General features: G+C 51.8%; 2 protein-coding genes across 8 annotated transcripts in view; one reads left to right on the forward strand and one right to left on the reverse strand.

Moving 5' to 3' along the window:
* The window catches only part of BRSK1 (BR serine/threonine kinase 1), a 24385-nt gene extending 15689 nt beyond the window's left edge, over positions 1-8696 (reverse strand). Inside the window, exons 1-7 of one of the 2 annotated variants that reach the window (XM_027097180.1) lie at positions 8424-8696; positions 6840-6934; positions 6666-6751; positions 4525-4665; positions 1509-1625; positions 1393-1426; positions 1239-1307 (exon numbers count right to left, since the gene is read on the reverse strand). In XM_027097180.1, coding sequence (XP_026952981.1) covers positions 1239-1307; positions 1393-1426; positions 1509-1625; positions 4525-4665; positions 6666-6751; positions 6840-6934; positions 8424-8559 — 678 coding nt within the window. In that variant the 5' untranslated portion in view covers positions 8560-8696. Of the gene's footprint in view, positions 1-1238; positions 1308-1392; positions 1427-1508; positions 1626-4524; positions 4666-6661; positions 6752-6839; positions 6935-8423 lie in introns of those variants that run through there. The other variant, XM_027097179.1, reaches the window with a different exon arrangement.
* A 4621-nt stretch (positions 8697-13317) lies between these two features.
* HSPBP1 (HSPA (Hsp70) binding protein 1) lies at positions 13318-27352 on the forward strand. Of its 6 annotated transcripts, none has more exons than XM_027097174.1 (8): positions 13318-13443; positions 14003-14209; positions 16334-16538; positions 18262-18486; positions 22326-22481; positions 22574-22670; positions 23141-23252; positions 26878-27343. In XM_027097174.1, exons 2-8 carry the CDS (start codon positions 14006-14008, stop codon positions 26950-26952), a joined length of 1074 nt encoding a protein of 357 aa, XP_026952975.1. In that variant the 5' UTR covers positions 13318-13443; positions 14003-14005; the 3' UTR covers positions 26953-27343. The 6 variants fall into 6 exon arrangements, with proteins under 6 accessions (XP_026952975.1, XP_026952974.1, XP_026952977.1 ...); XM_027097173.1 differs by lacking the exon at positions 13318-13443 and adding an exon at positions 13476-13583; XM_027097175.1 differs by lacking the exon at positions 13318-13443 and adding an exon at positions 13515-13583 and having other exon boundaries at positions 13913-14209; positions 26878-27344.
* Positions 27353-27935: the final 583 nt, after the last annotated feature.

Consider the following 27935-nt stretch of genomic DNA (forward strand, 5'->3'; position numbering starts at 1 on the left):
AGCGGCTGGGCCCGTGAGCCATGGCCGCTGAGCCTGCGCGTCCGGAGCCTGTGCTCCGCAACGGGAGAGGCCACAACAGTGAGAGGCCCGCGTACCGCAAAAAAAAAAAAAAAAAAAAAAGCTTCTCCCAGGGAGTTCCCTGGTGGCCTAGTGGTTAGAATTCTAGGCTTTCACTGACATGGCCCAGGTTCAATCCCTGGTCTGGGAACTAAGATCCCACAAGTTGTGGCAAAGTAAATAAATAAATTTAAAAAAATGAAAACATGCTTCTCCCTAGTTTCAGGAGGGGTAATCTTCATTCATTTAAAAAAAGTGAGCGTCCATTACAGGTCAAGGATCTAGGAGTGAACAACGCAAGCCCTTGCCCTCCTACAGTTTACACCCCAGAGTGGGAGAGGCTGGTGAGGGAGCTATATAGTGATGGAGTGATCGAGGTGACACTGGAGCACAGACTAGGATGAGAGAGGCCTATGGGAATCTGGGAGTGTAGCAAGTTGAGTGGTGTGCCCCAAAAATTCATGTCTACCAGAACCTCAGAATATGACCCTGTTTACAAATAGGGTCTCTGCAGATATAATTCATTGAGGATCTGGAGGTGAAATCGTCCAGGCATTAGGGTGGGCCCTAAATCCAATGCCTTGAAGAGGAGGGGAAATCACAGAGAGATATCCCTCAAGGAGTTACACACACAATGACAACTCTGTTAGCTGCCAGGAAGGAGATAGCCTACCACAAGGAAATCTGACCACATGGGGGGAGTGAAGGGGGCCAGGGTAGCCTTCCTGGAAGGGCGACCATTGAGCTGAGAGCTAAAAGAAGTCTAGTATTAACTAGGTGAGCAACCGGGCTGGCAGGGATGGAAAAGCAGGTGCAAAGGCCCTGTGGTAGGAGCTGGGCTGATATTCCCCAGTCTGGTTCTATTAATCATCACAGTACTGTAATCAGGGTCAGTTAGTAAACAGCCACTTTCCCAAGTGCTCCAAGTCCTCCTGGCTGCCCCATCCCTTTCCAGGGGACCCGCCTGGGCTATCTCACAGTTCTGTGACTGAACAGTTAGATCCAGGCACAGAGAGGGGTGCCCCCAGGATTTTGCTCTGTTGGTGAATACCCCCACCTTCCTGGTACCAGTTAAATACTTGGGAAACAACCCCTGAGGTGAGGATGGAAGTAAATGTTCTGTGCTTCCACCAGGCAGGACTGTTCTAGAAACAGGGCAGGAGAGGTGAGGAGCGCCTTACCACAAGCAGGGCGAACAGGATGACTCCACAGCTCCACATGTCCGCCCGGCGGCCGTCGTACTTTTCCCCCTGGAAGGGAGAAGGACCAGCCATGACGTTCATCTCTCCCAGGCTCCCTCAGCTCCTCTCTCCCCTCCACCTGCCCCTCACTCACCTTAATCACCTCTGGGCATGCATAGTGAGGGGACCTGAGAGAGAGAGAGGTGGTATGAGCTTCTGGCCGGCTTCTGACACCCTCCCTGGGGCGTAGGAGGCCGGGCCCCCACTCACCCACAGCTGGTCTCCAGGAGGCTGTCCCCCACCTGCAGGGACGCCATGCCGAAGTCCGCGATGCGAATGTTGTTTTTCTCGTCCAGAAGCAGGTTCTCAGGCTTCAGGTCTCTGTGGCTGAGACAGGACGGTGGGACTCAGGCCTCTGCCCTCTTCCCGGAAGCTAAGGCCCCATTCACTATTCTCAGAGGGGGACATGTCTGGAAACTTCTAATTAGGGACGTTTTCAAGCATGCCCCGAGGTTGGAACGAGAATATAGGAAGCCCCATGTACCCACCCACTAGCTTCACCCATTATCAATTCGGGGCAAATCTTCTCTTATGTCCATCCCTACATATGCTCTCCTTCCCCCACTGGACGATTTTGTAAGAGACCCCACACAGCGTACCATTTTATCCACAAATATTCGAATATGTGTGAAGTGAGATATTTTGAGGTAAGCAGGCAGATGATACTGAGCCGGTTCTTAAAACATTCAAATATTTCAATACCAAATAATAAAAAAAAATACTGCCACCCCAAGCCCATCACTGGTCCCCCCCAACCCACCCCGGGGACAAACTCCTTAGGATGTAAGGGTTAATGTCTGGGGGAGGTGGGGTGGAAGATTCTACAGTTTCTCTTGGAAGTGGTCCTTAACTGGGTCATACTTGTTAAATCTGTTGACTATCGCCCCCTGGAGGCCAGTGTTTTTAATGTCAGAGTCTAGACACTTAAGGTGTTGACAAGTTAAATGGGCTGCTTTTTCACCACCAAGCTTTACTCCCAGGTCTCAGCCCCTCCACCCTGATCCCCATACCAGAGAGGGAGGTGTGCAAATAGATGAGGCTGAAAGATGAACTGGAGGCATCTATTTTGCACCTTAATTAATCAATAAAATGTTGCATATTGAATATCTTGTTTTGAGAGCTGAAAGCAATTCAATGAGGAAAGGAATATCTTTTCATATGGACATTTTTTTTTTTTTCTTTTGCGGTACGCGGGTCTCTCACTGTTGTGGCCTCTCCCGCTGCGGAGCACAGGCTCCGGACGCGCAGGCTCAGCAGCCATGGCTCACGGGCCTAGCCGCTCTGCGGCATGTGGGATCTTCCCAGACTGGGGCACGAACCCGTGTCCCCTGCATCGGCAGGCGGACTCTCAACCACCGCGCCACCAGGGAAGCCCTTATATGGACGTTTATATGCAAAAAAGAAAAATGACCCTCAACCTTTACCCCATACCATATACAAAAATTAATTCAAAATGGATCTCAGAAAAAAAAAATGGATCTCAGGCCTAAATGCAAGAGCTAAAACTATACAACTTCTAGAAGAAAACACAGGAGGAAACCTTTGTGACCTTGAGCTGGGCGAATTTTTTTTTTCTTTTTTTTTTTTTTGGCTGCACCACGCAACAGGCGGGATCTTAGTTCCCTGCCAGGGATTGAACCCGTGCCCCCAGCAGTGGAAGTGTGGAGTCTTAATCACTGGACCGCCAGGGAAGTCCCTGGGCAAATATTCCTTAAAGAGGAAAGCAAAATCATGAATTGTAAAAGGAAAAAAATCAACAAACTGGAATTCATCAAAATGTAACACTTTTGCTTTTCACAGGATATTGTTATAAAAATGTAAAACATGTCACAAACTAGGAGAAATTACTTGAAAAATACACATTTGATAAAAGATTTGTTCTTAGAATAAGTAACTCTTAGGAGTTATTCCTAGAATTATCCCTTGTCCTGGAATAAAGAACTCTTACAACTCAGGAACAGAAAGACAAATAACTCAATTAAAAATGGGCAAAGGATATGAACAGATGTTTCTCCTAGGAAGATATACAAATGGCCGATAAGCACATGAAAAGATGTTCTACATCATTAGCCACCACGGAAATGCACATCAAAACCACAATGAGATACCACTTCACACCCACTAGGATAGGTATAATCAAAAAGTCAGATAATAACAAGTGTTGGCAAGAGATTGGAGCCCTCAGAGACTGCTGGTAGGGATGTTGGATGATACAGTTGCTTTGAAAAATGGACTGGCACTTCTTTAAAAGGCTAAACATAGAGTTCTCATAATTCCCTGGCTGTCCAGTGGTTAGGATTCCGTGCTCTCACTGCTGAGGGTCTGTGTTCAATCTCTGGTTGGGGAACTAAAATCCCACAAGCCACACGGTGTGGCCAAAAAATAAAAAAATAAAATAAAGAGTTCCCATGTGACCCAGCAATTCGAATCCTAGGTATATACCCAAGAGAATTGAAAACATAGGCACACGCCAAAACTTGTATGTGAATGTTCATATGTCCATATTATTCATAATAGCCAGAAAGAAGAAACAACCAAAATGTCCATCAACTGGTGAATGGATAAATAAAACATGGCATATCCATACAATGGAATATTACTCAGTCGTGAAAAGGAATGGGGTGTTGATACATACTACAACGTGGATGAACCTTGAAAACATTTTGCTAAGTGAAAGAAGCCAGCCACAAAAAGACTACATATAGTATGATTCCATTGATAGGAAATGTCCAGAATAGGTAAATCTGCAGAGACAGAAAGTAGATTAGTGGTTACCTAGGGCTGGGGGTGGGGCAAGGTGACTGCTTAGTGGATACAGGGTAGTGATTTTTGGGGTGATGAAAATGTTCTAAAATTAGGTAGTAGTGATGCACAACATTGTGAACATATTAAAAACTACTGAATTGTACGCTTTAAAGGGGTGAATTTTATGATATGTGAGGTTTTTTTTGTTTTGTTTTTTGGCCGTGCCGTGGGGCTTGTGGGATCTTAGTTCCTCAACCAGGGATCGAACCCATGCCCCCTGCAGTGGAAGCACACAGTCCTAACCAATGGACCACCAGGGAATTCCCTATGATGTGAGAGTTACATCCCAATTTTGAAAAAGGGATAAAAGATTTATTTGGGGGCTGCAGGACTCTGGCTTCCAGTCAGCCTGCTATGTGCTCCCAAGGGCCTGCCTTCTGGGAAGCGCTCATTCTGGCCTCCCCTCAAGCTGCCCCCTCACCAGATGGAGTAGCTATGGCAGAAGTCCAGTGCCGACACGATCTGGCGGAAGAACTTCCGGGCCTCCTTGGGGGTCAGTCTCCCCTTCTTTACCAGGTAGTCGAACAGCTCACCTCCAGACACGTGCTCCAGAACCAGGTACCTGGGGGACATGGAGGAGGCAGAGGGCTGGAAGGGGCATGTGGAGGACCAAAGAGCCTGGTCTCCCTCTTCCAAAAGCATAAGACCTCAATCCCATTGGCCCCTCGAGGCAGAGAATCCCAATTCTCATGAGTCCCTGGGAGGAGGAGGCTCCAGTTCCCATTAGCCTCTGGGAAGCAGAAACTCAATTCCCATTAGCCCTGGTCAGCATGTCAGTTTCAGGGGTCAACACTTTGACTACTTGTCCTCAGGAGACAAGGCAATTCCATTAGCACCTGGAGGTCAGAGATCCTAATTCTCATAGGCCCCTAGGAAATAAAGCCCTGTATTTCCATCAGCCTCTGGGAAGCCAAAGTTCTCATTCTTATTAGTTTCTGGGATGCAGATAATGGAATTTTAATCTATTTTTGGATAATGATATTTGCAGTGTGTACCAAATGAACAGTCAACATCCGTGAGCTAAAGCCTACAATTCCCATCAGCCCCTGGGAGGTAAAGACTCCAATTCCCATCAGTCCTTGAGAGAAAGAGACACTAATTCCCATCAGCCTCTGGGAAGCCAAAATTCAATTCCCATCAGCCCTGGGCAGCACAGACTCCCATGTCAACTTCAGGAGTATTAATACTTTGACTCCTAGTTGTTTCAGGAGATAAGGCAACTCCATTAGCACTTGGAGGAGACCCCCAATTCTCACAGGACTTTGGGAAACAAAGACCCCCACCCTAACCCCTACCTACTCCCATTACCCCCTGGGAAGCCAAGCCTCTTATTCCCATAAGCCTCTGGGATGAAGAAACTTGAATTCTCATTAACTCTTGGCAAAAACGATTGACTTGTGCACCAATCTAAGTCAATTTCTGTGAAGTAAAAGACTACAATTCCCTTCAGCTCCTGAGAGGTTAAAAACTCCCAACTCCCATAAGCCTCTGGGACATAGAGACTTCTAATTCCCATCAGCCACCTGGATTCTAAACACTCCAAATCCCATCAGGCTCTGGGAGGCTAAACCTCTAATTCCCATCAGCCCCTGGAAAACAAAAGCTCAATTTCTATGAGCTCTTGGAAAACTGAGGTTCCTCTGTGAAGCACAAACTCCTGTGGGCCCTCCCTCCCCACAAGGATGGTGGAGTGAGAGTGATAGCTCCACGAATCAGGGACAATGGCCCCTCCCTGCCGCCACACCTGGGGAAGCCTGAGGACTACAATTCCCATGAGCACCTGGGGCTGGCCAGCCTCCTTCCTAGGGAAATCCACCCTAGCATCTGATGGGTGCTGGAGTTGGTTCATCCTGGGGACTGTCTGGTGGGGGCAGGGGGTTGTCCCCTCTCTCGCTGCCCAGTCCAGCTGTCCCTTGGGTCACCAGAGTCCAGACAAAGGTCTATTGTCTGGAGTCCGGACAGCTGGACCCCACCCCCATCCTAAGGCGAGTAATCAACTTTGAGATGCAGACTTAGAACTCCCAGGAGACCATTGTTGGGGTGTCCAGTCATAGCACCCAGAGTTATGCTGGGGGATGAAGGGAGCCTCCAATGCTCGAGAGAGGGGGTTTGGGAAGAGGCCTGGGGCTTTGCTAGGCCCCATTGCCCTAGCAAATAGGAAAGGGATCTGCCCTTAGCAAATTGGGTCTGGCTGAGGGCATCAAGATGATCCAGTATCGAGTGTTCCCTGCAGCACAGTAGGGCGAGGGACTGGGGCTGGAGAGGAAGGGGGAGGATCAGCCTGTGTCCCCCACTCGGGATGGCTCAGGCTTAGCTGTCCTGTTGCTGGGGCACAATCGGCCTGTAGCCTCAGGCCAGCTCAGTGTGGGAACAAGGAGTGTTAGGAGTGTGTGTGTGTGGGGGGAGGTTGTCCTTGGGCAGTAAGGAAGGGACTGGGCCTTCAGTGGCCCAGCCAGGAGAGCTCAAGTTTCCCCAGGCCCCTCCACGCCTTGTTTCTGGAAATGTCCCCCCCTAGGAACTTGGGGAGGGTGCATGGGGGGCTGGGTGTCTATAAATACCTACAAATATTTCTTGTTCTCGTAGACGTCGTGGAGCTTGAGGACATGTGGGTGCTCAATGAGCTTCAGGATGGCAATCTCCCGCTCCACCTGGGGGAAAAGGAATGGAGGTCAGCCTTGCCTCCCTCCCTGCCCCCAGCCCCAAAGGGTCCCCTCTTCCCCCAGCACACAGACACACCTTCATCAGCACCGACTCGGACAGCTTCTCCCGGTTCACGATCTTGATGGCAACCTTCTGGCCCGTGATGCAGTGGACCCCGAGTTTAACCAGACCTGGGGGATAGGGATTGAAAATGTGGGGTGCGCTCCCAGGGCATTCTCCCCACCTCTGACTCCTAAGCCCCCCTTGCCACCCCGTTTCCTCTTTCTTCCCCTGCTGGCTGTTTAACAGTGGCCTGAATCACTCTCACCTGAACGCCTGGGGGCTGACAGCCGCCATTCCCACCAAACGCAATTCTCTTCCGGCTCCCTGTTGCCCAATTCTGTTCCTTCTGATTGTCCGTCCACCTACCTGCCTCCCCCTCCCTCCACAGCTACCCTCGGTTTAAGTTCCTCTCTCCACATAGTCTTGCCTCATTGAATCTCCGTAGTTTAGTCTCCTCCAATCTGCCTCCTTCAAACAAACCTCTCTCTCTCTCAACCCATCACTTCCTTGAATTCTTTGCCCTTTACTCTTCTGGAGACACCATGTCTCCCAAGGAATATAATCTTACGATTGTCCCCTTCCCAGACCATCCTCCTCCACCTCCTCTCAAACCCTGACCTCTTAATCCCCTTCTTTGACCTTCTTTTAATAGCAGCTGTAGCTGGAAGCATGCACACCCCAAGGGTATCCCCACTCCCCAAGGGTAAGCCCCAAAGCCACAGATCCAGGGATCCAGGAGTCCAAGCCCCCAGCCCCTCTTCCCTCAGACCCCCAAGTCCAGGCCCATGGCCCCTTCCGCCCCCATAACTCAGGAATTCAGGTCAGCAACCCCTTCACACTTTTTGCACTACGATATGGAGTCTGATCCTCTCCCAGCCCTGACCCTCAGCTCCATAGAGATCCTGGACCCAATCCTGAACCTCGTACCCAGAACACAGGTGTTCAGCTCCTGTCTTACAGCCACCCACCTCCCACCTGGCAGGAAAGAGGTTACAGAGGTTTAGCAACAGTGAAAGATGACCCCCCCAATCCACAGCCACTCCTGAGGGATTTGCCACTTGCATCGACCTTTCCACCTCTCCATTCCTGGGCCCCACATTGAGCCAGCATGCCGGAGGAGGGGCAGAATGCTGTGGACCTCATCGCCCCAGCTTCAGTCCCCCGTAACCCTGACAGAGGCCCTCCTAGGCCAGAGGACAGTGCAGAGAGAAGCAGCTTCCTGAGGCGCACCCCCATCCCAGCACCTCACCCCGGCCTGCGGCTGTACTGCACCAAGGACCTCAGCTCCCGGCCCAGACCCTGGCTGCAGGCCGAGGCCCCTTTCCCACTGTGGCTCAGACCCCTCCAACCTCTGTCCTCAAAGGGTGGGAGCCTCTGGGCCCCAGTAACTCCTCCCAGGAGTCCAGGCCCCCAGCTTCCTTCTCCCCAGGACCCCAGAGTCTGAGCCCTCACCCCCCTCCATCCTAGACACCCGGCAGTCTGGACCTCAAGTCCCTTCTCTGCGAGGGACTCAGGGGTCTGAGCGGCCGGCCCTTGCCCTTTGAATACCCATGAGTCCCGCCCTCTGCCCCCTATCTCCCCTCGCCCCCGCGCCAGGTGTCCCCTCCCCTGACTCACCTGTCTGTCCTTTGCCCAGCGTCTTCTCCAGCCGATAGGGGCCCACATATTGGGCGTGCTGGGGTGGGTGTGGGTGTGCGTGCGGGAGGTGGTAGGCAGGGGAGCCCCCGCCCCCCTCCTTGCCCCCGGACGACATGATGCCCTTGGTCCCGGCCCGACCGGCCCCCCGGCCGCCCCCCTTGCGGCCGGTCGCCCCGTCCCTCCGGTGGGGGCCGGCGACCGCTCCGTCCCGGCCCCCCCGGCTGCCCCCCACCTCTCCGGGGGTCCCCAGGGGGCTGGGCTGGGCCCCCCCCAGTCGGCGGGCCGCGGAGCTGGGGGAGGGGGGGCTGGCCCGGGGGGGTCAGGCCCCGGGAGTCAGCATGGCCCGGGGGGGCTGCGCGGCCCCCCCTCCCCAGCCCGTCCCTGGCCGGCCCCCCCCTGCCTGCGCCTCCCCCCGCCGGGGGGGTCTGAGGTGCGGGCCGGCGGATGCTGCAGGCCGAGGTCCCCCCCGCCCCCCCACGCGCCCTCTCTCCTCCGCCTCCTCCTCCTCTCCGCCTCCCCCCCGCCACCTCGTCCTTTCTCTCCCGCACGCTGACATCACCATCCGGGGACTCCGGGCCCTTCCCCAAAGTTAACCCTTTCGGAGGGGGGAGGGAGGAGCGGGGGCAGGGGGCGGGCCTGGGAGCTGGAGGGATGGAGAGGAAGTGGGAGGATGCTGGGAGGGATGGAGGGATGCAGGAGAGACGATGGAGGGACGGAGATGCGGAGCAAACAGGCAGGGGCTGAGGTGGAGCCACACAAAGGGAGATGAAGTCTGACAGGAGTCAGGGAAAGAGACAGATGGCAAGGGAGATGGAGACCACCAGAAACAGGGATGGGGCAAGAGAGGGAGATGGGGGAACACGCGGGCAGCCAGAGACAGGCAGAGACAGGAGAGATGGGGGGTGGTCAGAGAGACAGGGAGATGGAGAAAAGGAGAGAAGGTGATGGGGAGAGACAGAGATGGAGGAAACCAGAGATAGAAATGGAGAGAGACCGAGATGAAGGGAAAGAGAGTTGGAGAGACAGGGAGTAGGGGGTGGGGGATAGAGGCACAGAGATATGGAGAGACAGATGGGAAGAGAGATGAACAGAGAAAACAGAGCCAGAGATGGGGAGAGACCCAGAGTAATGGAGGGGAGACCACAGAGAGACAACAGTGGAGACACAGAGAGATGAGGGAGAGAAATTAACAAAAATAGAAGGATGGGGGCAGAGAGGGGCAAGATGTAAAGGTAAGGTGCAGGGGAAGATGGCAGGGGAAGGATGGAGGGTCAGAGAACAGGAGAAAAGTGGGAAAGAGAGATGGAAAGGGACCAGGGGGGAGGAACAAAACAGAGAGACAGGTGGAGGGAGAACTGGAGAGAGACAGAGAGATGTAGAAAGAGAGACTGACAAAGAGAGATAGAGTTGGGGACCACAAAAGATGGAGGATACATACAGGTGAAGGGCTAGATGCTGGGGGGATATGGGACAGATTGGACGGGCAGAGAAAAAGGGAGACAGAAGCAGAGAGAGGGAAAGCATTTGGGGAATTGCTGATCCAAGGCTCATCTCTGTTCCCCCAGACCCCCAAGCTGTCCACCCAGGCCTCTGTTCCCCACTAGCATCAGGACCCTGTATCCACCCACAGCCCAGGGTGCCGGGTTTTGGATCATCTTGGATCCATACCTCCATTTAGGATCCACGATCCTCCTACAGAGAAACTTCCAGAACCCCTTGAGGTCCCTGTGTTTTTTTTAGGCCCCTGTCTATTCTCTGTGCCCACCATTGGATCCCGTAGATCTTCATGTGGGCTCCAGTATAATCATATGTCCCACTATAGCTCATCCATGGACCTGTGCACAGCTAGATTGCCACGTGATCCGGGATTCCCCTGTATCAGACACCCAAAGGTGTTAGGCACCCATTTAATTTCCAAATCACCTATAGAGTGTACCCATGAACCTTAAGTCTCCTAGTCAACCACTTTCATTCCGTGAATCTATACTCAGTGCCAAATCTAAGCCAGATACTGTTCCCAGTGTTGAGGGTACAGCAGGGAACCAAATCAACAAAGATCCCTGTCCTATGGAGCTCTCACTGCAGTGGATGAGACCAGAGATAAACAAGATAATCAAAATATATGGTATATTGGGAAGTCCCTGGTGGTCCAGTGGTTAGGACTCCGTGCTTCCACTGCAGGGGGCACAGGTTCGATCTCTGTTAGGGGAAGTAGGATCCCACAAGCCTCACAGCCAAAAAACAAAACAAAAAAAGCACAAAATATATGGTATGTTACAGAGTCGTGATCAGTGATGAAGTGGAAACTAAAGGAGGGAATGGGGACAGGAAATGTTTGTTGAGTAATTTTCTGTATGATTTTTTTAAAAAAAAATTTATTTAGGTTGTGCTGGGTCTTAGTTGCGGCACGCGGGATCTTTGTTGTGGCATGTGGACTCTTAGTTCTGGCATGCATGCGGGCTCAGTTGCAGCATGCATGCAGAATCTTGTTTCCCGACCAGGGATTGAACCTTGGCCCCCTGCATTGGGAGCATAGAGTCTTACCCACCAGACCACCAGGGAAGTCCCTTTATATGGTTTTCACTACCGTGCCAAGAAAGGCCTCCTCAGTGAAGGGACACTGAAGAAAAATGAGGGTCAGAGCCATGTAGATAAAGTGCCAGGAGCCTTCCAGGCAGAGGAAACAGCAGTGCAAAGGCCCTGTGGCAGGAGTGTGCCCGGTGTGTTATGGGAAGATTGAAGGAGCCAGTGTAGCTGGAGGGGAACAGTGAGAGGAAATGAGGTGAGGAAGCAGATCAAATAGAACCTTAGATGCAGGGTGACCAGGGAATTCCCTGGTGGTTCAGTGGTTAGAACTCGGCACTTTCACTGCTGGGGACTGGGTTTGATCCCTGGTCAGGGAACTAAGATCCTGTAAGCCGCGTGGCCACAAAAAAAAAAAAAAAGGAGGGTGACCACATGTCCTGGTTTATGTCTGTTATTCTGTAATTATTAATAGGGTCCGTTTTCACTCTCAAGTGTCTTGCTGTGGATGGAAAATTATATGATCATCCTTCTTACAGATCATTGTAAAAGCTATGTCTTTTTTTTTTTTTTTTTTTTTGCGGTACGCGGGCCTCTCACTGTTGTGGCCTCTCCCCTTGCGGAGCACAGGCTCCGGACGCGCAGGCTCAGCGGCCATGGCTCACGGGCCCAGCCGCTCTGCGGCATGTGGGATCTTCCCGGACCGGGGCACGAACCCATGTTCCCTGCATTGGCAGGCGGACTCTCAACCACTGCGCCACCAGGGAAGCCCAAAGCTATGTCTTTTAGAGGGTACCTGAGGAATTTTCATCTAGGCTACCATTATATTAAACATATGTTCATATTTGTAATGTTATATACAGTTACGTGTTATATGTACATATATATTATATGGCATTATGTATAATAATATATGTAAACAGTATTACAGATAGATGGACTTGTACATATGTGTACATAGGTATATTAGGCTGAACAACGGGCCCCCAAAGATGTCCACATCCTAATTCTCAGAACCTGTGAATATGTCACCTACATGGCAAAATGGACTTTGCAGATGTGATTGAACTGAAAATCTTAGGTGGGGAGGTTGTCCTGGTCATTTGGGTGGGCCCTAAATGTAATCACAAGAGTTCTTATGAGGGAGAGGCATGAGGATCAGAGTCAGAGGAGGAGATGGGATACGGAAAGAAACAGTAGCCAAAATGATGCAGCCACAATCCAAAGAAAGTGGGCAGCCTCTAGATGCTGGAAAAGGCCAGGAAACAGATTCTCCCCTGGAGCCTCCAGAAGAAACACAACCGTGCTGACACCTTGAGTTTAACTATTTTAACTCAGTGAGACCCATTCCGGGCTTCTGAACTGTAAGGTTATAAATCTGTGTTGTTTTAAGTTTTTGGTAATTTGTTAACAGCAGAGACAGGAAATGGATACAATAGGGTACCCAGGGGCCCAGACGCCTGTCTGATAGCTATCCTCCTCAGTGCCCCCCCCCCCCCACACACGGCTTATATGTTTGGTCTTCCCATCTCTGTCCAAAAGATCACCCGGCACATCCCAGACCGAGCAGTGTGCTCAATATATCTGCGACTTGTGGGCTCCACCAAAGTTGAGTACAACCTTTTCCTGGAGTGGGAGGGCCTCTTATGGAAGAGAGAACTAGGATTTCTCTAAGCCCAGCCCAAAGCAAACACCTCCAAAGACCAGGCACATTCCCGGACCTGAGCCCCAAATCTGGTGCAGGGAGGCCTCGAGCCGCCTAAACCACCTTGCCTGCGCATTTTACTTCCCGGCTTCAAGAATCACCTCCTTTGCACCTGGCAGGACTCAGGGAAGATTCCACGAGGGAGACGCTGGAGGATAAGAGAGGTCCGCACAGGTGCTGCAGGTGGGGGTAACGGGCAGCCTCCTATGACGAAAGGGGAAATTGAGGCCAAGAAGGCGGTGGGACAGGCCAAACTCTGCCTGGGTCAGGTATTAGTGTTGAGAACCCAGGGCTCTAGTAAAAGACGGAATCGGGGCCCCGGTGCAGGGGAAAACGCCCCGAGGGTGAGGGGACCCTCGCTACAGGCAACCACGGGGTGGGGCGGGGCCAGGAAGAGGGCGGGGCTTAACGGGGAGCGGCGGGTGCACGGGCACGGGGGCGGGGTTTAGCTGGGAGAGGGCGAAAGGCCTAGAACAGGGGCGGAGCCTTAAGTGGCGGCGAGGGGCAGAGTTTAGAACTGGGACAGGGTGCGTGGGTGTGGAAGGGGTCTAACCAAGGCGGAGCCAGACCGGGGAGCAGGGCCTACACTAGGGCAGGGTGGAGCTTGCAATGAGGAGGAGGGGCTCATTAGGGGCGGGATCCGGGCAGGGGGCGGGGCTTACACCAGAGCGTGAGCGCGGGGGGCGTGGCCTAGGTGAGGGGCCAGGCCGAGCGAAGTATCCCGCCAGGTGGGAAGGACTTAAGAACCGGGAGAAGTAGCCTCACGCCCAGGTACGGCCCTTAGTTGGGTGGCTGCGCGGGGAAATTCCGGGCGAGACCGTGAGTATTTCCGGTCAATATGGCGGCGCCCAGCAGAGTCAGGTGCGGGCGGGTTTGCCTTTAGTAGCGGCGGCGACACGAGGCCCGGGAAGGTGAGGTCCGCCCCGCTCAGGCTCCCCTCTTCGGAGAGGAGGGAGGAGACTTGTTGCTAAGAAGACCACAGGGAGGGCTTGTTGCTCTGAAGGCTGGGCAGTGGGGTTGCTAAGAGACGGGAAGGACTGCAGTGGAAATGGAGGAGGGGGTTGCTAGGGAGAGTAGGTGGGGCCCGTTGCTAGGGAGGAAGGAGGGACTTGTGACTTCGGGGAAGGCTCCTGTTGGTATGAGAGAAGAAAAGAGGGCTGTGGTTAAAGGGGGTGTGGGCAGAGTGGTTTGGGGTCATGCGGGGCCGCGGAGCTTCCCTAAAACGCCACCTTATCAGCAGACCCCCAGGAATCGACCCGCCAGGACGCCAGAGCTACCTCAGCGGGGACCATACCCTACCCCAACACATTCTTCCCTTCTTTGCAAACAGCCCATGGCGAACCAAGGCTCCGGGAGCAGTCGTCTTCCCCTGGCGCTGCCCCCAGCCTCCCAGGGTTGCTCGTCAGGGGGCAGCGGCTCCTCCGCGGGCGGCTCCGACAATCCCCCGCCACCGCGAAACCTCCAAGGTCTGCTGCAGATGGCCATCACGGCGGGCTCTGAAGAGCCAGACCTCCCTCCAGAACCCATGAGTGAGGAGGTAAAGGGTGGGGACCCGAGAAGCTGGGGTGAGGGACGTGGGGACAGGTATCTGGGGAGGGGCGGGAGTCCCGCTGTGAAGGCATAGTAGACTGTATTTGTGCTCGATAGGGTTATTGTAGACTGAAGGTCAGATCCCTGGATCCCTGCACTGTGCTGGGAGACAGAGAGTCTTATGCTAAAAAGAAAAAGCAACGGCTCTCCAGAGCCAGACAGTCGTGGATTCAGCATCATACAGCTGTGTGACCTTGGGTATATCACTTCATGTTTCTGAGCGTCGAGTTATTTAGTTGCAAGTTGATGTTGATGATAAGAATAACAGTGGTACTTCACAGGGTAGTTCTGAGGTTCCAGTTGAAGTAGGGCTCAACACAGAACCTGGCACATAGGTCGTGCTCCTGAAGGCAGCAGGATATTATCATTAAGAACACAGGCTCTGTGGACAGACCGCTTAGATTTGACTTAAGGCTTTGTGGATGGCTGACTATGTGACCTTGGGCAAGTCGCACTTTTCCGTGCCTCCATTTTCTCATCTGTGAAGTGGGAATAACAGTAATCCTTAACCATGGAAGGTTGTTTCGGAGATTAATAGCAATATTTGTTATACATGATGTTTAGTTGGCGATGACAATTACAGTATACAAAATATGGTGCTAATTCGGTTACATCCATGATGTCATTGAACCTCTGGGACCATGAGGTAGGCAACAGGCACAGAAAGATTAACATCTTGCCCAAATTTATCCAGAACAGTGACCATGGAGCCTGGCCAAAAACCAAAAAAACAGCAGCCAGTTTTCAGCACTTATCTTATTTGACTTACTAGTAGCATTTGATTACTACCCCCTCCCCTTGAGTTCTTTCTTCATTTGGCATCTGGAACAACATGCTTTTCTGCTTTTCATCCCACTTACTGGCTCTTCTTCCCCATCTCCTCTGTTGGTTCATCCTCATTCCCCAGCCTCTTAACCATGGAGCACACCAGGACCCTCTCTTCTACCCTCACTTCCTGTGTGATCTCACGTTGACGTTTTCCTCTGATGATTCTTTTAATTTTTTTTATTATTTTTTTTATGTGGTACGCGGGCCTCTCACTGCTGTGGCCTCTCCTGTTGCGGAGCACAGGCTCTGGACGCGCAGGCTCAGCGGCCATGGCTCACGGGCCCAGCCACTCCGCGGCATGTGGGATCTTCCCAGACCGGGGCAAGAACCCATGTCCCCTGCATCGGCAGGCGGACCCTCAACCACTGCGCCACCAGGGAAGCCCTGATTATTCTTAAATTTATATCTCTAGGCCAGTGGTGCTCTCCTGGGGGGGTAGTTTTAACCATGGTGGGGTTGGGGGGGGTGGGAGGTGGGGGCAGTGCTGTTAGCATCTGGTGGGTGGAGGCCAGGGATACTGCTCAATACCCTGCAGTGCACAGGACGACCCCCACGGCAGAACAATCCAGCTCAAAGTGTCAGCAGAGTCGAGGTTGAGAAATCCTCGAGGTTGAGATCAAGGCTGGACCTCCTCCCTGAACTTCAGGCAGTGTACTCAATATCTGGCCTTGGGTGTGTCATGGATCCCTCAAACTTAACAAGTTCAAAAATGAGCTCTAGGGCTTCCCTGGTGGCGCAGTGGTTGAGAGTCCGCCTGCTGATGCGGGGGACAGAAGTTTGTGCCCCGGTCCAGGAAGATCCCACATGCCGCGGAGCAGCTGGGCCCGTGAGCCATGGCCGCTGAGCCAGCGTGTCCGGAGCCTGTGCTCCGCAACGGGAGAGGCCACAACAGTGAGAGGCCCGCATACCGCAAAAAAAAAAAAAAAAAGCTCTAATCTCTACTCCTCTCACTCCACTACTGCTTCTCTTGCAGTCTTCCCCATCTCCTTCTAGTTGTTCAGGACAAAAACCTAGGTGTCCCTGAGCCCTCTTTTTCTTCTCACGCCCCACAGCCAGTCTCTCCATAGATCTAGCGTCTAGAAACGAGCCTGTGAGTAGAGAAGGTGCCCGGTAGGTACGTGCTGACTGAAGGACACTCAGCTCTCAGATGTTGGCTGTTACTATTAATGACTCTTATTCCTGAGTTGATTATTGATGAGGTTTGCTTCTTTCCCCCACCCTCCCGCTCCGCCTCAACCCCCAGAGGCGCCAGTGGCTGCAGGAGGCCATGTCGGCTGCCTTCCGGGGCCAGCGGGAAGAGGTGGAGCAGATGAAGAACTGCCTCCGAGTGCTGTCCCAGCCCACAACCCCCTCAGCTGGTGAGGCTGAACTGGCTGCTGACCAGCAAGAGCGCGAGGGGGCCCTGGAGCTGCTGGCCGACCTGTGCGAGAACATGGACAACGCCGCAGGTACGGCCAGGCCCGCTCCAGCCTGCCCCCAGCCTCCAGGGTCCTGTCCCTTCTGCCTTCTGGTCTCCTTTCTGTCTCTTGCCTCCTCCTCCTAAGCCCTGGGTCCTGCTGCAGCCCAGCCCTTGTCCTTTGTCTCAGGGACCACACAACCAGCCTCCTCCCAGCCTCTCAGCCTCACCCCTCCATTCCGGCTCTGACTCAGGCCCCAGGTGAGACTGCCCTGTCCCTCCCTGCTTGGTCTGCTTGCCATCAGGAGCAGTGATGGCGCCAGGTTCAGTCCACCACCTCCCTGATGCTCTCTGAGACTGACCATGTCACCCTAGTCTGCTGGGAGTCCATTGCCACTCCCTAGAGTAAGAGACAGGAGGTGGTCCTGGATGGGGTAGTCAGAGAAGGCCTCCCCGAGGAGTGGCATTTGATCAGAGACCTGAAGTGAGGGTGTGAGTCATGGGATTAGCTCTGGAAAAAGCATTCCAGGTAGAGGGAATGACCAGTGCAAAGGCCCTGAGGTGGGAACCTGCCTGGCCTGTGTGGGAACAGCAGTGAAGCCAGCAGAGCAGAGTGAGTGAGGGGTGAGGTCTAGGAAGTGACGCTGGGCATACGGGGCTCACGGGCCAAGGCTGGTGCTGTGGGTTTTATGCTAAATGCTGAGAAGCCAATAGAAGGATGAGTGGTCACTTCCACTTGGAGGGGTGTGGTGTGGTCGTTGATGGTGTGGATTTGTTTGTTCTGGACATTTCAGGTACATGGAATAGTAGAATATGTCACCTTTTGTGACTGGATTCCTTCACTGAAGGTGATGTTTTCAAGGTTCTTCCATGTCGTAGCTGTATCAGAACTTTATTACTTTTTGTGGCTGACTGAGACGCCAGTGTGTGGATGGGCTACATGTTTATGCGTTCATCAGTTGACGGGCATTTGGGTCACTTCCCCCTTTGGTTATAGTAAATAATGCTGCTGTGAACACTGGTGTACAAGCATGTGTTCAAGTTTCTGCTTTCGATGCTTTTAGATATATATGTAAGAGTTGTCACAGGGTAACTCTGTATTTAACTTTTTGAAGAACAACCAAGCTCACCAATATAGAAAACAGGTGGTAGGCTATAGTTTGCGGACGTCTGGTGTGGTGTGTTCTCCCACGGGGGATGTTCTGATTGTCACAAAGACTGGGGGTCAGAACTGGCATTTAGTGGACTGGAGCCTGGGACCCTGACCCTCCAAATGCTGACATTGTTGAGACACACTGGCCTTGGACAGACCCCCAGTTGGGTGCTTGGGGAGAGCCTGCCCTTGGGGGCAGGCTCCCCTCAGCCTCACCTGGTGTATTTGTCCAGTTGGGCTGCCGTAACAAAGCACCACAAACTGGGGACTTAAACAACAGAAGGCTCTTCTCTCACAGTTCTGGAGGCTCGAAGTCCGAGGGTTGATTTCTTCTGAGGCCCCTGTCCTTGGCTTGAATATGGGGGCCTTCTTGCTCTGTCCTCATGTGGTCATCCCTCTGTGCATGTCTGTGTCCTAATCTCCTCTTTTTTATAAGGGCCCCAGTCATATTGGATTAGGGCCCTATCCCATGACACCGTTTCACTTTAATCACCTCTTTAAAGCCCTGTCTCCAGATAGAGACATATTTTGAGACCTTGGGGGTTAGGGCTTCAATGTAAATCTGTGGGGACACAGCTCAGCTCATCACACCTGGCCTGTCTGCTCCCCTCTCTCCACATAGACTTCTGCCAGCTGTCCGGCATGCACCTGCTGGTGGGCCGCTACCTGGAGGCGGGGCCTGCAGGGCTGCGGTGGCGGGCGGCGCAGCTCATCGGCACATGCAGCCAGAACGTGGCAGCCATCCAGGAGCAGGTGCTGGGCCTTGGCGCACTGCGCAAGCTGCTGCGCCTGCTGGATCGGGACCCCTGCGATGCTGTGCGCGTCAAGGCCCTCTTCGCCATCTCCTGTGAGTGTCCCGGGGGCTGCCGGGGAGGGGCTCGGGTCCCTAGGGCTGGTGCCAGCTTCCGGATCTGCTTTGGGGCAGAGAGAGAGGGGCCTTGTGTGTTCGTTTATCCCCAGTACCTGCCGGGGCTCTGCTGGGTGCTGGGAACAGAGCGGTGAGCTTGCCACACCTGCCGCTGGTCAGAGAGCCAGAGCCTCACAACACGGGACGAGGCCCAGCTTGAGTGTTTTTAGGCCCCTCAGGGCTCTCAGTCTTGGCACTGTTGACATTTGGGGCCCCGATCACTCCTTGTCATGGGCGGGGTCCTCTCGGGGGCTGCTTGAGTGTCATCACAGCTCAAGCTGGGCAGTCAGCTTCTCCCAGAGAATGCAATCCAGGATGCCAGGTAGGAGCTACAGGAACTATCAATTCAATGCCCTTTATCTTTTTTTTTTTCCTCTTTTTTGGTACCTCTTAAAACCCACCCCTGTCTTGTCCCTCCCCGCTTCCCTCTCATCACTGGTAACCACTAGTTTGTTCTCTACATCTGTGAGTCTGCTTCTTTTTTATTATATTCAATAGTTTGTTTTATTTTATTTTTTAAAAAATATTTTATTTATTTATTTATTTGGTTGGTTGTGCCGGGTCTTAGTTGTGGCAGGCAGCCTTCTTAGTTGTGGCATGCGAACTCTTAGTTGCAGCATGCGTGTGGGATCTAGTTCCCTGACCAGGGATCGAACCCGGGCCCCCTGAATGGGGAGCGTGGAGTCTTAACCACTGTACCACCAGGGAAGTCCCTCAGTAGTTTGTTTTATTTTTTAGATTCCACATATAAGTGATAACATACCATATTTGTCTTTCTCTCTCTGACTTATTTCACTGAGTGTAATACCTCCAAGTCCATCCATGTTGTTGCAAATGACAAAATTTCATTTTTTTCTTACGGCTGAGGCCTTTTATTTTTATTTATTTATTTTATTTATTTTTATTTTTGGCTGCGTTGGGTCTTTGTTGCTGTGCACGGGCTTTCTCTAGTTGCAGCGAGCGGGGGCTACTCTTCCTTGCGGTGCGCAGACTTCTCATTGTGGTGGCCTCTCTTGTTGCAGAGCACAGGCTCTAGGCGCTCAGGCTTCAGTAGATGTGGCTCGCAGGCTCTAGAGCGCAGGCTCAGTAGCTGTGGCGCACGGACTTAGTTGCCCCATGGCATGTGGGATCTTCCCGGACCAGAGCTCGAACCTATGTCTCCTGCATTGGCAGGCGGATTCTTAACCACTGCGCCACCAGGGAAGCCCGAGGCCTTTTATATTTTTAAAAATTGATGTAAAATGCACATAACTATTTCCAAGTGTACAATTCCGTGGCATCTGTCTTCTTTTTTGGGGGGTGGGCTCGGCTGCAGGGTATGCCATCGTGTGGCGGCTACCATTTGGAAAGTGGTTAGGACAGGCCAGCCCTGGTGCTACGAGCCCTTTGCTTGGTCGGTCTCCTGACTGCTCCTGCGGCCCGGTGCGTGGAGGCTCACAGAGGTTCACCCTCTGGCCGCAGACCAAGAGAAGGTCAGGTGGAGGAGTGTGTGGGAGCTGCGGAGGAGGTGGGTGGGGGTGCCCCCAGGGAGATGCATCTCCAGGCCACTGGCATCTAGTGGGCTCAGGCCAGGGCTGCCGCTCAACACCCTCCAATGCACAGGGCGGCCCCCACGACACAGAATGGCCTGTACCCACATGTCAGCTGTGCCCAGTGGAGAGGCCCTGGAATGAAGGGAAGTGGTTGCTCCTGGATCCATCGTGAAGGCAGAGCGGACGTGGAGGGTTGTCATGTCTTCCCCTCACCATCCGCCTGTCCTTTTTTTTATTTTGTAAATTGAGTAATGTTTTATCTAACCCCATATATCCAAATTATTATCATTTCGGCCCATCATTATGTGGAGTATTAATGAGATATTTTACATCTTTTTTTTTCACTCTACGTCTTTGAAACCCAGTGTACATCCTACATATAAAGCACATCTCACCTCAGGCTGTATTTTTAGCGGTCAGTGTGGAGTGTAGTTCTAGTGAGGGGACGAAGTGGTGCTTAATGGGAACATGCTGTACCACTGCTTCACTTTTTTACCCTAAACTGAAATAAATTAAACTCAAATGAGATTAACAACTCAGGTCCTCAGTGGCACTTGCCACGTGTCAGGGATTTACTGGCCACGGGTTTCTGGGGGCTCCCATCTATCCTGGCCTAGACCCTGCCCACGTCGGCGCCTCCTTGGAGGTGCACCCCTCAGGCTGGTTCTGTCATACTCGGAGGCCTTCCAGGGTGCCTGTCACCCTCACGAAGTAGTCTGGCTCTCTGGGTCTTAGTTTCCTCATCAGTAAAATGGGATTCCTAGAGCACTCACCTCCTAGGGTGGTTTTGAGGATTAAAAAGAGATAATGTTCCCACCAATGGATGGATGGATTAAAAAAAACGTGGCTTATTCATACAATGGGATACTATTCAACCATTAAAAGGAATGAAATATTGATTCATGCTGTAACCTGGACGAGCCTAGAAAACATGCTGAGTGAAAGAAGCCAACCACAGAAGACCACATAGTGTTTGATTCCATTTATGTGAAATGTCCAGAAGAGGCAAATTCATAGATGTGGAAAGCGGATTAGTGGCTGCCAGTTGGGGGGAGGGACTGCTAACAGGTATGGGGCTTCTCTTGGGAGTGATGAAAATATTCTGGAGTTAGATAGTTATGGTAAGCCAACCTTGTGAATATACTAAAAACCACTGAATTGTATACTTTAAAAAGGTAAATTGTACAGACTGTGGAATTATATCTCAATTAAAAATATATTTTTTTAAAGTACTCTGCTCTTTTTTAAAAAAAATAAATTTATTTATTTATTTTTGGCTGCCTTGGGTCTTCGTTGCTGCACGCGGGCTTTCTCTAGTTGTGGTGAGCGGGGGCTACTCTTCGTTGCGGTGCGCGGGCTTCTCTTGTTGTGGAGCACGGGCTCTAGGCGCGTGGGCTTCAGTAGTTGTGGCACACGGGCTCAGTAGTTGTGTTGCGGGCTCTAGAGCGCAGACTCAGTAGTTGTGGTGCATGGGCTTAGTTGCTCCGTGGCATGTGGGATCTTCCTGGACCAGGGCTCGAACCCGTGTCCCCTGTGTTGGCAGACGGATTCTTAACCACTGTACCACCAGGGAAGTCCCTAAATTAAAAATACTTAAAGGTAATGCTTGCGAAGCACGGACCCGTAGAAATCGATGATGAGGATGGTGATGATACTGATGACGATATTGGTGATGATGATGGTGATAAAGGTGATGGTCTTGATGGTGATGATTGTGGTGTTTATGGTGGTGATGGTAGTGGTAATGATGGTAATGGTGATATATTGGTGATGATGGTGATGATGATGGTGGGTGATGATGATCATGGTGATGGTGGTGGGTGATGATGGTGGTGACGGTGAGGTGATGATACTGATGGTGAGATTGGTGATGGTGATGAGGGTGATGGTCTTGATGGTAATGATTGTGGTGTTTATGGTGGTGATGGTAGTGGTAATGACGGTAATGATATATTGGTGATGATGGTGGTGATGGTAATGATGATGGTGGGTGATGATGGTAGTGGTGATAATGGTGATGATACTGATGGTGATTATTGGGGATGGTGGTGGTCATGGTGATGATGGTGATGATGATGAGTGTGGTGGTGATGGTGGTGATGGTGGTAATGATGATGATATCGGTGGTGATGGTGGTGGGTGATGACAGTAATGATGGTGGTGATGATGGTGATGGTGAGATAATGGGGACGATAATGGTGGCAGTGGTGACTGTCACCTCAAGGCCCCGCCTTCCCCCCTCCCCAGGCCTGGTCCGGGAGCAGGAGGCTGGGCTGCTGCAGTTCCTCCGCCTGGACGGCTTCTCTGTGTTGATGCGGGCCATGCAGCAGCAGGTGCAAAAGCTCAAGGTCAAGTCGGCGTTCCTGCTGCAGAACCTGCTGGTGGGCCACCCTGAACACAAAGGTGGGGTGGCCAGGGCAGGGAGCTGGGATGGTTCCTAGCGGGGAGTGCACAGGGGAAGGGACTGCCCCTCTGACCCCCTGGCCCTTCCGCAGGGACCCTGTGCTCCATGGGCATGGTCCAGCAGCTGGTGGCCCTTGTCCGGACAGAACACAGCCCCTTCCATGAGCACGTGCTTGGAGCCCTGTGCAGGTGCGCTGGGGCCCAAAAGGACCGGCCCCGCCGTGGGGGCTGAAGGGTTTAGGGTCAGAGGGGAGCAGGAACCACGGCGCTGGCCCTCCCTGAGCCTCAGTTTCCTCACCTTTGGGGGCTGCCACAGCAGCCTGGGGAGGAGGGGGAGGGTCTTTCTCACACTCATACTCCCCCATCCCCCGCACAAAGTACAAGCAGATTAGAGTCTTAAAACACGATGGAACGGAGCGGCTGGACAAGCAGGCAGCAGCTCTCACGTGTGGAGTCGGCTCCAGGCCGGGCACTGTGCTGAGTGCCCTGTTTTGTACAAGTCTCATCGAAGTCCCTGGACTGGGGCGGGGACAGGAGTCAAGTCCACGTTGCAGGTGGGGAAACTGAGGCCCAGTGTGGGGGAGCAGCTTGCCGAGGCTCCCGTGGTTCGGGGCGCTGTGCAGAGCGAGGTCCCAAGAGCTGCTCTCCTGTCCCCACAGCTTGGTGACGGACTTCCCCCAGGGTGTGCGGGAGTGCCGGGAGCCCGAGCTGGGCCTGGAGGAGCTTCTGCGGCACCGGTGCCAGCTGCTGCAGCAGCACGAGGAGTACCAGGTACTGCTGATGGGGGGGCGGGGGCGCTGGCCCAGGGGACCCGGCCGTTTTGTGGGAGGGGCCAGCCTGGTGCCTGCCTTCTGGGTCTCTGTGGTCTCTTCGCCCACGCTTTTGTTTACATCCTCTTTGCAATTCATGTGTTTCTCTAGTCATCATTCAGCAAACATTTATTGCCCCCCCCACCCCATGTGACTCGTGCTGTGTTAACACCAGGGGGATTGCAAGGAGAACCAGGAGCTCGGAGTTTTGAGAGTTAAAGAGTTAACGAATTCATTTAATTTTTTTTTTTTTTTTTTTGGCCATGACTCACAGCTTGCAGGATCTTAGTTCCCCAAGTGGAGATAGAACCTGTAACCCCTGCAGTGGAAGCATTGAGTCTAACCACTGGACCGCCAGGGAATTCCCCCAAACTCATCTAATTATTATCCAAATTATTTAATATTGTTGTTTACATCATATCATTCAAATATTTAAGTATTTTTAGATTGATAAATAAGTAAATGATAAGTAGCAACAAATTAAATATTTGATTAAATAGGTAAGTAATATGTGATAAATAACAACTCATTAGCTATTTAATTAGATAAAGGGTAACAAGTGATAAATAACAAGCAATAAATAACTCACTAAATAGTTAAATAGATAAGTAACAAATAAGTGATAACTCATTAGATATTAATTATATAGATATTGAGTAACAAGTGATAAGTAACAACTCAGGTATTTAAATAGATAAGTAACAAATAAGTGACAAAGAACAACTAATTACATATTCAGTAGTTATTTAATTATTTAAAGGATTAAGTGATTTAGTTAACTTTACTTAAGTAATTTATCCAGCCGTTATAGTACCGCCCAGACGCTGGTGCTTCAGCAAAGCTGGACAGAGCAAACGTGCCAGCTTCTTGGGACTTCCATTGTGCTGAGAGCATTCCTCTGTGGACACCATCAGGTGTTTACAGAAGGGTGCTGGGCACTGGGTGTGAGGAGCGGGGGTGACTGGGAGAGGCACAGTGCCCGCCCCCAGGGGCTCGCCCCCTGACCTCGTCACGGGAACCCGTGGAGATTTGTGCCCATGGGGGGCAGGGGCAGCCCCGGCCCTCGTCCGGCCTGTGGTTTTAGCCATCCTTGCTTGATGCATCCATGTGTTTGCCCCTGAGCCTCTGGTGTGCCAGATCCTGGTACCATGAGACCAACCCGGTGAGGGAAGCCTCGTGTGAACCGGCCAACATGCCTTGTTTTTTGTTTTCAAAACAAATTTTAACAGCTTTATTGAGGTATAGTTTACCTATATTGAAAGTGTGCAATGTGAGAAGTTTTACATACGTATACAGCTGTGGAAACCTTCATTTTTCCATCAGGGGCAGGTCACCCATGTGCCAGGTCCCAACCTGAGCACTGGAGATTTGGAGCAAAGGGATACAGCCTTGGTTCTCATGGGGCTCATGGGGTAACAGATAAAAATGTAGACAAACGCACACACAAATACATATTTACAGATACATATCTATCTATACACACACGTGTAATACGTAATCTATATAATTTAACATATACTGTCGTGTATAATATGACACGAGGAAGTTAGAACTACAGTGAGGAAAAATTAAACCAGAGAGGGGTTAGAGAATGGTGGGCTGTGATATTTTAGGTAAGGTGGTGCATTTGTTTCCTAGAGCTGCTGTAACAGAGCACCATACACTGGGTGGCTTAACACAGAAATGTATTGTTTCACAGTTCTGGGGAACAGAAGTCTGAAGTCAAGGTGTCAGCAAGACCGTTCTCCCTCTGAAGGTTCTAGGGAAGAATCTTTCCTTGCCTCTTCCAGCTTCTAGTAGTTGCTGGCAGTCCTTGACGTTCCTTGGCTTATGGATACATCCATCACTCCGATTTCTGCCTCTGTTTTCACATGGCCTTCTTTCTCCCCTTTGTGTCTGTCTTAGAACTCTTTCCAGATATGTAAATAGAAGTGTGCTTTAATTTCAGTGTAATTCAATATTATAATTGCATAGTATTCTCTGAAGTGATTACGTCATGATTTAGCCAGTCCTCTTTTGTAGGTATTTTTGTGGGCCCTGTGTAGAGTTAAATTAAATTACATTGGTGCTTTTTGAATAGGCCCCATAGTCATGTGGTTCAAAATTCAAGATGCATGAGAGGATAAACAGTGAAAAGTCTCCCTCCTACCCCTATTCCTATCCACCCAGTTCTTCCTGTGGCCTTCCTAAGATAGTCTGTGCACATACAAGGAAATGTACATATCAATTCTTTTCCTCTTCCTCTCTTCATTTTGTGTAAACTCAGCCTATTCTGACCACTGTTCTGCTCTTGCCATATTCCCTTTCATAACATATCCACGAGTGTGTTTCCTGTCGGTGCCTATGGCTCTATCCTCTTGGAGTTTGTTTCCACTCTTTCACTACTATCAACTCTGCTAAAAGAATAACCTTTTACACATGTAACTTTAGGAGTATGTCTATAGAACAATTTCTAGAAAGGAAAGGCTGGGTTAAGGTAGGTTAAAGATGAAGTTACAGGGTTTAAGCGCCATGTCCTTAGCTGTTGCCAGGTTGTTCTCCATAGAAGTTGAACCAGTCGACACTGCAGCCATGAGGGTACTCAACTTTCCCACATCCTGGCCAGGATAGGGTGCCTCAAGACATTTGACCTTTCTTCAAGCTATTCCTCAAGCCATTTGACCTTTCTTCAAGCTTATTGGTGAAAAGCAGTATTCCAGTCCAGTTTATGTTTGCATTTCTCCCGTGAGTGAAGTTGGGCATCTTTTTCCTTTTTTTGTGAACTACTCATTCATATCCTTTGCCCATTTATCTAATGGGTGGTGGTTTTGCAACTGATTTATTAAAGCTTTATTTTTTAAAAAAAATTTGATTGATTGATTGATTGCTGCATTGGGTCTTCGTTGCTGCCTGCGGGCTTTCTCTAGTTGTGGCGAGCGGGGGCTACTCTTCGTTGCAGTGCGCGGGCTCCTCATTGCGGTGGCTTCTCTTGTCGCAGAGCACCGGCTCTAGGCGTGCAGGCTTCAGTAGCTGTGGCACGCGGGCTTCAGTAGTTGTGGCTCACGGGCTCTAGAGCGCAGTCTCAGTAGTTGTGGCGCACGGGCTTAGTTGCTCCGTGGTATGTGGGATCTTCCCGGACCAGGGCTCGAACCCGTATCCCCTGCGTTGGCAGGCAGATTCTTAACCACTGCATCACCAGGGAAGCCCCCATTAAAGCTCTTGAAGTATTAAGTATGTTAGACGTTTGTGATGAGTTGCAAATATTTTTCACCTCAAATTGTTGTTTTTCTTTCACTTTTGTTTCTGGCATCTTTCTGCTATGCAGATACCTTTTATGTTTATGTGGTCCAATCTGTCAGTGCTTCCTTCTTGGTCTCTGGAGTTTGTATCCATGGAAGGGATTTTAAGTAGGGATTAATCGAGGTTGGTCATTTCTGGGAGTTAGGACAAGCTGGCGGGGGCTGATGTGAGGACAGACCAGTGGGGTGAGACAGGAAGCTTCTGGGGTGGTGGGTGGGAGGGAAGAGGAGCCGTTTCTGTGGGCAAAGCTGGTGAAGGCAGGGGGTGGCCTCTGCACTCAGGGCTCCCAATTTCACACCCCAATCCAGGAGGAGCTGGAGTTCTGCGAAAAGTTGCTACAGACCTGTTTCTCCACCCCGACGGACGACAGCATGGATCGGTGAAACCCGGTGGCTTCTCTCCCTCTCTTTGTGGGAACCCCAGGCCTCCTGACTCCCCCTCACCCACGAGGCCCTCTCCCAAAGGAGAGCAGGGCCTTGATGGTGCCGGGGCGTGTCAGCCCGACTCTTCTCAGCCCTCAGAAGGGGCGCTGAAAAAGGCACTGGCTCCTTGGACCCCACCTCTCGTGCACCCTCACTCCATTCCCCCTTCTCGTGTCCACACTGGTCTTCCAGTAAAGGTGTTTCTCCTTCACCACCTCCTTCACTGCCACCTTTGTCACCTCCCCTGGAGAGTGCCTTGGTTGGGGAGGAGGGGCACGATCTTAGGGGACATGGGGAGCCATGGAGGGAACAGCAGCGGGCGGAACCTGGGAATAATAAAAGTGTTGCTATCTGAAGTCCAGAGCCATTGTCTTCTTTCATCCTCCTGGCCTCTCTGGAGAAGGAATGTGTGGGATAGTCCTCCTCTTTGGCCCCTACCGTCTCTGCAACTACTCCTCTGTTTTAGGACTCTCAACGTTATGCACCCGTGCTGCGGACCCTAAGGCGGAAGCCAAGTTCTTTCCCGGCAGGACGTGCGGGGGAGGGGGGAATCACGTCGCTTCAGCTCTGCCAATCAGAGCTCGCCGTGCACCCGCTCGCCAGCCGCGGCCGGAGAACGGGGAGCACGTTGCGGACGTCCCACTGTACTGCCCGCGCCAGGGCTAGTGGTCACACTGGGTACCTGGGGCAGGCCGTGGTTGGGCGTGGGCTTTGTTCCGACAGGAAAGCGCTAAGCCTTTTCTCCAGCCTTCTCCGAGATTGGGGGGTGAGCCGGGACAGAGGGAAACTGCCTCACCTCCTTTAATAAATTGCTTTTCAGTTTAGTCAAAGGAGCTTTCCTTTACAACCAAGAGTCCTGACCGGTGGTATATTTCAGACGAGGAAGCTGAGCCCAGGGTGGTTGTTCCGTGGCCAAGTTCATAGCCAAAATTTAGTCCTGGGCC

The sequence above is a fragment of the Aethalodelphis obliquidens genome, unplaced genomic scaffold (genome assembly GCF_003676395.1).
Source record: "Aethalodelphis obliquidens isolate GAN/ISIS:26980383/991018 unplaced genomic scaffold, ASM367639v1 scaffold113, whole genome shotgun sequence".
Classification (NCBI taxonomy): Eukaryota; Metazoa; Chordata; class Mammalia; order Artiodactyla; family Delphinidae; genus Aethalodelphis; species Aethalodelphis obliquidens.